Source organism: Pelophylax lessonae (genome assembly GCF_965119305.1).
Source record: "Pelophylax lessonae genome assembly, chromosome: 7".
NCBI classification, from domain to species: domain Eukaryota; kingdom Metazoa; phylum Chordata; class Amphibia; order Anura; family Ranidae; genus Pelophylax; species Pelophylax lessonae.
The window spans coordinates 59,894,424-59,905,164 of NC_138774.1; the positions used below are offsets into that span (position 1 = coordinate 59,894,424).

A 10,741-nucleotide genomic window follows, 5' to 3' on the forward strand; every position below is an offset into this window, starting at 1 on the left:
AGTCAGCTTCTCCACCCCTCCCCCTCACATAACCGTTTTATGTAGCTGCCATCGGAGAAGTGAAGGGAATTACTAGAGTTTCTCTCGGGAGATAGCTTTGAGTCTGTTGACAGTCTCAGTTTTTGTTATACACAAAGGAGGCTTCTGCAGGTAAATAATATGCTCTACAATATATTATATGCTTGTACTGTATAATCTTATGGGAAGATTGTTGTTGAAATCTGGTGTCAGGATCTTTTGAAAAATATGCCTCTTGTGTCAAGCTTAGTGACTTGGTAATAATTGACATTTTGTTTTTTTATAACAATTTTCTAGGTACTTCCTCCAAATGCTTCCCGCTGGACCCCCAGATCTTGGGAAAGACCACCAACCCAGGATAGTGAAACCCAAAATACAAGAGATTCCCACACAGATGGAAAAGCGGCACCTTGACTCTCTCGTCACCTCGTAATATGGTCCTTGTCACTTAAAATATGTCCCCTTGCCCAGTTATTAAGGGGAGCGATTGTTGAGAGGCTCTTACGACTGACAATAGAAGCCCCTGTCCAGTTCTTACCGTCAGAGTTTTGCTCCATTTTTCCCACATCCAGAAGCTCCTCAACAAATTTATATTTTGTTTTTTTTTTTTTGTTTTTTTTGTTTGTTTTGTTTTTTGTCCCTTTTTTCTGATAAATAAAGAGTATTTTCTCCCGCTCTGTTATGTTTTGTAAAACAAGCTTCCTGTATATAACCCTATATAGAGAAGAATGGATGCTATGGTTGGAAGACATTTGCCTGCTGGAAACCGGTACAATGCGTGATTTGGTCCCCGCTGTAAGTCCAATGGATGGACCGCAGGTCTTGTGTCCTGTGTCTAAAAGTATTGATTGCGGTACATAGCAACCAATCACGTCTTCATATTGCCAGAGTAGGAAAATAAGCAAATTGGTTGAACAGACTATTCTTGTTTCAGATACTGTGGTCAGAAATGTTCAAATTTGATTTAGGCTAAATTCTAGAGTTGCCAATGCTGACCACCTTTTCAAAATGCTATTTGCTCAGTCTTTATGCTTAACCCTCTGGATTCAATCCTTTTTTTTGTTCCATTGTCGAGGGACATCGGAAGTCTGTCACCTTCGGGTTATTCCAGGTTCAGGGCCATTGGCATTGCCTTAGTGCTTGTTCTGTATCTAAAGACTTCTGTGAGTAGGTCAATTTGGACTAAGCACCAGGAATACTTCCTCGCTTAGATTGCTGGGGACTTTCCCACTTTCTGACATTTACCGCAGGTGTAAATGCTGATGATGCTGTCTCCACTCTTTCCCACCACGGAAGCTTCTCCCCCCTAGTGCTCCTGCATTGTGAAAAGCCACGTGGAACTCCGGTCTTCTGTCTATTCCTGTGGTCCTCTCCAGCCATCTGACCCTAAATTGCTACCAGCTGTTTAGGTTTCATGAGCTCTTGAGGCCTTACCGCATTCTCTGGCCGTATGTTGTTTAACTACTTCCAGACCGCCTGCCGCATATATACTGTACATGTATGTGATTTTGTGCAGGAGATGTCGGGGGTGCGCGATTGGAGCGTTGCCTCTGCTGCGATTGGACACCATGATGGCCACCGAGACCCGCTGATTGTTCAGCGGAATGACCGAACGGCAGTCTGCCTATGTAAACAGACCACCATTCTTTCACAGAGGAAGAGAGAGATCTTGTGAAACACAAGATCTCTGTTTTCTTCTAGTGCATCCTCTCCCCCTACAGTTAGAAAGCACTCCCCAGTAGCACATTTATCCCCTTGATCACCCCTGGTGTTAACCCCTTTCCTGCCAGTGTCATTTATACAGTAACCGCGCATTTTTCTTAGCACTGATCACTGTATTGGTGTCACTGGTCCCCAAAAAGTGTCACTTGGTGTCAGATTTGTCCGCCGCAATGTCACTGTCCTGCTAAAAAACGCAGATCGCCGCCATTACTGGTAAAAACAATAAAAAGTCCATAAATCTATCCCATAGATTGTAGACGCTATATATTTTTACACAAACCAATCATACGCTTATTAGGATTTTTTTTTTTACCAAAATGATGTAGCACAATACAGATTAGCCTAAATTAATGAAAAAAATTGATTTAATAAAAATTTTTTATTGGGTTTGTTTTATAGCAGAAAGTAAAACCTATATATATATATATATATATATATATATATATATATATATATATATATATATATAATTTTTTTTTTTTTTTTAAATTGTGGTTCTTTTTTTGTTTATAGTCCTAAAAAAATAAAAAAACGCTGACCGAATACCACCAAAAGAAAGCTCTATTTGTGGGGGGGGGAAAAAGGACATCAAGTTTATTTGGGTACAGTGTCGCACGACCACGCAACTGTCAGTTAAAGTAACGCAGTGCCGTATCTCAAAAAAATGGCCTGGTCATTAAAGGGGTAAAACCTTTTGGAGCGGAAGTGGTTAACCGGCATACATTCTCACCATGCCTGATTCTAGACACCCGAGTATACAATCCTGCTGTATCAGGTGTCTCCAGCTCACACTCTAATGGCTCTGACGCTGCTTGCACCACTGATGTGGCCTGCTCGGTTCCTAGAATCTTTCCCATCTTCAGAGTCTTTCCCTCTCTCCGTCAGGTGTGATCAGCTTCTCTGATTTCTTGACTAATGTCTCTGATACAGTCTTGCATGACTTTATGGCCTGAATCGCCTATTTTCTAAATCTGATGTCAAAGGATACAGGCGCGCTCCTGTGCCTTCCCCTGCAGGTTCTGTGTCTGATCTGCGCATGGTCTCAGGCTCTGAATTTCTGAGTTCCCCAGTCCTTTCTGGATAAGCTTGCGTCTGAGAAATAGCAGTCTTCTGTCATTGCTCCAAAATGAAAAGAGGCTGCTCAGAACTTTACCAGGGGTAATGTGTTACAGGAGACTGGTGGGATGTTAACATGTTCCATTCTTGGGACTTTTGCTCCTGTACAGCCTTCTGGCCTTTTGTCTAATGGCATATGTATGGACGGTACAGGAAGCAGGTGTTGAGTTTGGGTTTGCTTGTCACCTTGAGTAAAGGTTCTACTGTAGGCCCGATACGTCTGTATTATGCTCGCGTCCACGCTCTGTAACTTTTCCTTAATTATAAGTGTGTAGCGCCAAAAGTAAATGAACAACAAAGAACTGTGAATACTGTGTTTTATAAATGAACAACACATTGAAATAAAGTCCACAGAATTGCTAAAGTGAAAATAATGTATATATAAGTCCAATCTTGAATGAAAATCGGCAACAAAAAAAACAATATAGTGAAAAATACAGATTTAAATGCACAGTCCCATGATAGGATCCGCAATATAAACTTATTGGTGAAAGCACAAAGTTTAGTGCACAAACAATTGGTGGTGACTTGAAAAGTGAAGAAGTGATCCAGTACAGTGCTCCAGAATTATCCACCACACCCTGTGAAATGGACATCCACCGGAAAAGATGGCTGCCATTACAGCAGCAAACACGCATCAGTTTTGGGGAAGGCTGTTCAGCAACTCGCAGCATCCAGATGTAGCTGTGGTAATAAATTAAAGCTCACGGGAGCTAGATAAAGTCTTCATAGTGTAGTATTTATTGGATATGTATGTTAAAAGCCAAAATAAAATAAATCATAAAACCATCTGACAATGGGTGCCACATCCCAACCCGGTATTAGAAAGTGGCCGGATGGGAGGCGACACTAGTGCTGACAGGCTACTGTCCGATACCTCCCCAGCTCAGCTAATTTTATATAGCACCAACAGTTTGCGCAGCGCTGTACAACATGAGGGCAGACAGTTACAATACAATTCAATACTTGTTAGAGCTTACAATCTAGGAGGTGTCTGAATGATATCACCTACTTGGTCAGGTTGAGAGAAGGAAGTAAACATGATCAAAGCCCATCATGAGCGCACAGCCTATGTCATGCCGGTCTGCAGCAGGCCGGAGCCTGAGAAGTTTGATCAACTTTTAGACCTGCTAGCGGACACCAGGGAGGTAATATATTTGTGAGTATCCATTTGTTTGGAATGTAATAAATTTTATGGTGGTAATGCACGAAGCGTTGCGCCCTGTTGTGTATGTTTGATTAGAGATTTCCCAATCTATGGAGGGCTGCACCCAGGGCTGGTGAACTAGGCAGCCGCCTAGGGCGCACTGCTGCCTAGCCAGGAGGGTGCAGGCCAGCACCCTTAAGAGAGCAGTCCCTGGATGTCTGCCCCAAACGGTGTGTGCGGACTGTGGTGGAGGCTCACTCGGGTAAGCTGAAACTGAGAACTTGAAGAGAAGGTACAAGACTGTGTGTGTGTGTGTGTGTGTAACAGACAGGGTGGCCTGTAAAATAATTGCTGCCTGGCTCAAGCTGTACCCTGTAGACAAACAGTATTATACGCAGCTGCAGCGATTCTATTCGGAATTCCCAGACTGTGTACAGTATTATGGCATCAAGTACTTGTACATATTTATTATAGTATGTTCATGGACAATTGGATACTGGATTGATAATCTAGATAAGAGATGGGGACGGACCAGTGTGTGATATTTTAAATTTACATAATAATGTAAATGATATAAGCAGCAGTCTTGTGTGCCATTCCCCAATATTATGTCAGCAGGAAAAAATAATATATACAAAAGCTGCAGTCTTGTGTGATCCCCAATATTATATATCAGCAGTAAATATTATATATATAATTATAGTAAGACTGCTGCTTTTGTATATATCTGCTTCCAGTCCACCCCACGCACATATACTGCGGCAGGACGGCCCTTCAGTACAAAATTACGTAACATAGCTGTATGTCTTTTTTAAAATTTTTTATTGGGACACAGCGGGAGGCAATCAGCAGATCCAGCGGACACGATATCTGCCGGGACCCGTCAATCGTTCCCGAGGCAGATAGAACAGGGGTCTGCCTATTTAAACAAGGCAGATCGCCATTTTGGAGAGGGGATTATGGAGATTGTGTTTCTGCTAAGAAGGAACACAGATCTCTGTTTTCCCCCTCGGTAAACACTCCCCAGGGAACACATTTAACCCTTTGATTGCCCCTGATGTTTACCCCTTCCCTGACTGTCAGTACAGTGACGGTGCATACTTTTTTAGCACTGATCACTGTATTCGTGTCACTGGTCCTCAAAGAGTGTCACTTAGTGTCAGATTCATCTGCCGCAATGTCTCAGTCCCGTTAAAAATCACTGATCCCCGCCATTACTGTTAAAAATAATAAAAATTTAAATAAAAATTCCATAAATATATCCCATAATTTAGGGGGGGCAAGTCTTGCCTAGGGTGCAAAATAGTCTAGCACCGGTCCTGGCTGCACCTGAAGAAGCATTGTGCATCTTATTCTCCTAGAGCACTGTGAATGAGCGCTGGAGTGTTTATTTCTTAGGAAACCATATTTCAAATGTGTTCAAACAAAGATTTCTGCAATATACAAAGTACCAAATTGAGGTTCCATGGAGTCAACAAAGACTTAAAATGATACTTAAGTCCACTCTAACGCTGTCAGCAGCTCCCTCCTTCAGGTGCCTCCTTTACTTGATGCAAGGTCCAAAGCTGGGTTGTGTACATCCATAGAGCCACATACAGTAAGCCACACCCCTCTAACAGGAGTTTGACTGATGGCAGCAGGAGCTAATGGCTGTGCCACCCTCAGTTTCTTCTTTGAAAAGCAAGTGAGGGCAGAGGTGCTGGAGCGGCTATATAGAGAAAGATCGGTGTTTAGGTACAGAGGGTGGTAAAGAGGTTGTGGGGCTTTTTTTTTATCCTAATGCACAGAGTGACCCACCATAAGGTAACACTAAACCCACATCATAAAAAAAACTATCAATAAATGGTGTTCATGCTCACTCAGTCACTATGAAATTCGTTTTCTGTATTCTGCTAAAGACCTGATTGATCCTGCTGCTCTCTATCTCCCCCCTTCTATTCATGTCCTTAATTCAGCTGGTGATTTTGCAGCTGTGGTGGCAACTCTACACATGTTCAGTTTTCAGTGAGTTTCTATGCTGAGCATTTCCCCCCTATCACATCTGAGCAGCCCATGTGACTATAGAGTCACATGTGGGCGTATACGGTGGTAAATGATAGCCCACTCGCTTCCTACTCCATGCCCACTAACCAGCTAAAGACAATGGTGGTGGAATATTGCATGTAGATTAATGGTGGCTTCACCTCCCTCTTGTTGTAAAACACAGGCTGGAGGGATGTGACTGGCAGAAATCCACCAACACCATGTTATTGCCAAAAAAATGAGATTTGATTTCAAATATATATTTGTATGACAATTTAAACAGTTTATTGATAATAATTTTCTCTTTTGTGAATTGACAGACACAGCCCCAGAATCTTCTTGACTATTGGGTTATGCTGCCCCCTACAGGAGTGGGATACTAGGCAGGAAAAAGCTTTACCATGCCTATGGTGCAGTCCCAGGGGGTATACTCCCACTTCCTGCCATTGGCAATCAGGTTTTTTTCTGCCTAGTCAGGAGTAAGGACCTAGTTCCTTGCTGGGATCTCTGATCCTAGCATTTTTTCCTTTTTAAACTGATTTTTTTTTTCCACTCCAATTTTTTTTTTTGTTGTGTTTTTTCCCACCCCTCATGTTTGACTACTTTGGGGCGTCCCAGTGGTCAAGAAGATTCTGGATCCGTGTCTGTCAATGAACGAAAGAGAAAATTAGATTTTTGTCTTACAGTAAAATCCTTTTCTCTGATGTTCATTGGCGGACACAGCACCAACCCCTGTTGAGTTGAGTTATTTTTTTCTTCTGACACTGCTTGCAACTAAACCGAGAGCCTATGGCCTGCCCCATAGGCGTGGTAAAGCTTTTTCCGTGCCTAGTGTCCTACTCCTGTAGGGGGCAGCATACCCAGTGGTCAAGAAGATTCTGGAGCTGTCTGTCAATGAACATCAGAGAAAAGCATATTACGGTAAAACAAAAATCCAATTTTTACTATGTAATCTGAAGGCTGTTTTTTTTTGTTTTTTTGTTTTTTTTTTTTAACATGTGACCAGCAGCAGAGGACTAAAAGCTCCTCCTGCTTATGTTTCCCTGCAGACAGGCTCGGAAAGATCTGGTTCATGTGCCAGCTGTATATCGATTAGGAAAAGGGTACTTGGATGTTTTTTTTGTTAAAATAATTACAGTGCCATCATCAATATACAGAAAGAAAGAAAACAATGTAAATTATACAGTGTGTGTTTAGTATCACTTTAATGAGCTCCTCCATAGAGGAATTAAGGGCAAACCTTTTTTGGTGGAACGAACACCTTGTCAGATTAAACTCAGTCTATGCAACAAAAAAAAAATCCTTTTAAATGAGTATAATATAAGAGGCGCCATGATCCAAAGCTTGTAATCTTTGGAGTAGAGGACTGGGGCAGTGGTAACTTCAAATTAGTTTAGACAACTTCTGCAAGAAGACCCTATGTGTCTGAGATAAACTGTGACCCTCAAGTTCTTCAGGGGTAGATTTCCTTTATGCAGATTCTCCTGTATCCCTTTCTGCCAAAGCTGTCTCTTTTTTCCTCCACTGGTTTCTTCTTTGGTAAAAGGGAGAGGGAATAGGAGGGGGAAGGTTTGACCAAGCCAACAACCATTACAGAAAGCTGTTGCTGTACCTCAGTAATAGCAGGTGAGAATTCCTCCCTTGTTACAATGGTAGTGAAGATACCAAATTGGTGCAAGGAGTTGGAGCTTTTAGAAGCATGCTTGACCCTCCAGGGACAACTGTTCACCCAGGTTCCTCCCTATTTAAAGAAGAAATTTGTGACCCTTCACTCTCTACATCCCCTCTGATGTCAATAAGATGTGGACTGTCCTTAAAAGCAACAGTGCACTGGTTACCCCAGGAGATTAAAGCCCCGTACACACGTCCCGAATGTCAGCCGAACGTACGGCCGTCTTTTGTCCGGTGCTGTCCCGTCGGCTGAAAACTGCAAAAGACTGCACATGAATTTTGTCGGCCAACAACAGCCGACTGCAAAAGTGATGTCATGTGATGGTTAACTTTCCGTGTGTTTTTTCTTTTCTGAGCATGCCCAGTCTTGCTAATTGGCTGTTTGTCGGCCGAATTCTGTACTGAGTGGCAAACAATCGGCCGTTCTGGTGTTGGCCAACAAAAATTTTAATGCCTGCACAACAGATTCTGTTTGGCCGAAAAGTCGCTGTCGGTTGTCGGAAGCATCATACTAACAAGCCGACAATCGGCCGATCTTTTGGCGGCCGAATATTTATGGCCGACAATCGCTACGTGTGTACGGGGCTTTACTTCCAAACCTGTGTCTTAAATACTTGCCTCAACCTGTAGTCCCACAAGCATTGCTGTTCTACAACCTATAGTACCACAGGAAATGCTCTGCTGAGACCTGATGCTTGATCTCACATGGGGATCTAAGATGACCATTGCCAGAGCACTCCACTGTTAACATCAGCTGCACTGCGCATGCACAGCCTAGACAGCCCAGATTGAATTTGCCATCTTGAGGCTCCCAGGCCATCCATGAACACCTCTGCTGCTTGGTAGTGTTTGGGGTGGTCCTGGAGGCTATACAGTAATGCACCAAGCCCTGTACGCAGTACATAGTCCTGCACCCTAGGAAGGGGGTGGGTCACAAAAGGAGATTCCAATGCACAATACGCTGTATGTGTTAGTGGGTACTGCAGTGACCATTGGCTGGAACCATAGACGGCGCAAGAGAACATCACCAGCACACCATGAATCTCCAGAAAAGCTTTATTCAGCAACGTGACATGCCGAAGGGGGCCTGTGAGGCTCCAAAACATTGCTACTGCAGTCTGGAGAACCATGGTGTGCTGGTGACGTTCTCTATCTCGGTCACAAAAGCAGCAGGGACTACCCCAGGACACTCACATGTCCAAGCTGTAGGAGCCTATGTATCCAGTCTTCACCCATCATGGCCAACAATAAGCACAAGGGCTTTCACTGATTCGACTCCCCAGCTGGGGATCACTGCCCTGAACCTGTATAGCACGCTACTGGTTTGCAAGGCAATACAGGTGCATCTCATAAAATTAGAATATCATCAAAATGTTAATTTATTTCAGTAATTCAATTCAAAGAGTAAAACTCATATTTCTCTTTCGTTCATTGACGGACACAGCTTCAGATCTTCATACTGCCCCTACAGGAGTCTATATACTGCCGCCAACCGGAGTAGGACACTAGGCAGAAAAAAAAAGTCTGGCTACACCCATGGGCAGTCCCAGGGAGTATACTCCCTCTCTCTGCTATAGGCATAGTTTTTTTTGCCCAGTCAGGAGTAAGGACCTAGTGCCTTGCTGGGATCTCTGGTCCTGGCAATTTTTTCTTTTTCAATAGAAATTTTTTTTCTGTGAGATCTACAATCAACTGCCGGACAGGGCGACGGGTTGGATAATCTAGATCCAGTGGTCACCCCAGTCTGGCCAGCAAGCACGCGCAGACCTCAGCCCTGCGCTAGGTCGGCCGTGACCTAGGTGGCCTGCGAGTTAAACGCTTCACGAGGTCGCACACGACCAGGTCCTGGCCCGAGTCACAGCGTTCCTCCTGGCCAACAGCCCCCCATTTCGATGGAGAGAGGTTCTGTCTGGAGCGCTGCTCGTCTGGTTAATGGTATGGTGAGTAGCTGTCTCCCCCTGGAGGGTTTTTGGGGGGAGGTGGGGGCCCTTCCTTCCCATCAGGCACCTCCCCTGTCATCTACCCCCCTCCACATATGTTGGGGCTGTTTGGGTGGTCTGGTCCACCTCCTGGGGTGGGGGCAGGGTGCTATGCTGGCGAGGGGGGGGGGGTGTTGTACCTGGTGGGGGCTCCTGCTTGGGTCTGTCCTTGAGGACTGGTTCCCTCCTGGGTCCCTGTAGGCTGTGTGGTGCTGCACGGGGCCGCCATTTTGTTGTAGCCTGTGTGTGGCTATACACGGTGGCCATTTTGCAATGGTTTGCCATTGAAAATAGCGGCGGCCATGACAGTGGAGCCCAAGGGGGGGGGGTGATTTCAGTGGTGGGAACCTCTTCCCCTGGTGCTGAGTCATGGATCCTTTCACTTCCTGATCGCCGCCTGTCGAGTGCAGATTATACTTGTGGCTGCTGGTGCCTGTTTCTGCTGGGTGGTGGGGTTCTCTCCCTCTCTGCTGAGATTTGCTTGGTGCTTGTGCCTAGCGACCTGGTGGTGCTGCCAGAGCGGTGGGGGTTGTCCCTTGCAGTGTTATACACTTTTTGTGGGGTCCCCCTGGTGACTCGTGGAGTCTTTGGAGAACATTTCCCCGCCTGATCCCCTCTCTGAGACTGCGGGGTCCTCTGGGTCCCAACCATCCATCCATGCACTGACAGCGGTCCTGGAGTGCTTTGTGTCCCGGGTAGAGGTGGTCTTCGGGCAATGGTCTAGCAAAAAAGCACCCCCGCCTTATCTGATCCTGAATCTGATTCGGCTGCTGCTGCTGACGTGGGTCACCCTGCTGGGTATGCAACCACGTGCCCGGAATCCTCTAATAGTGAGGATGATTCCTCCACGTCTGCACCTGGGCACGAAAAGGCGCTTGGTGGAAGCACTGATTGTATCTGTGCGTGAGACCTTGAAGATGGAGGACGCAGCTGCGACGAAAGCGCAGGTTCCCTTTGGCACTTACAAGCCATCCAAAGCGGCAAAGAGTGAGGATGACCAAAGCGCCCCCGCGGGGTCCCTTAGCGCTTCACTAGGTGTTACCCTTATGAGGAGTCCATTCTTAAG

At 45.1% G+C, this 10,741-nt stretch overlaps 1 protein-coding gene across 4 annotated transcripts in view; it reads left to right on the forward strand.

Moving 5' to 3' along the window:
• PRRC2A (proline rich coiled-coil 2A) overlaps positions 1-691 on the forward strand; it is a 184,656-nt gene extending 183,965 nt beyond the window's left edge. For all 4 annotated transcript variants that reach the window (XM_082264592.1, XM_082264593.1, XM_082264594.1 and 1 more), the window contains one exon: positions 316-691. In XM_082264592.1, the coding sequence (XP_082120718.1) occupies positions 316-432 (117 nt within the window). In that variant the 3' untranslated portion in view covers positions 433-691. The remainder of the gene's footprint in view (positions 1-315) is intronic.
• Positions 692-10,741: the final 10,050 nt, after the last annotated feature.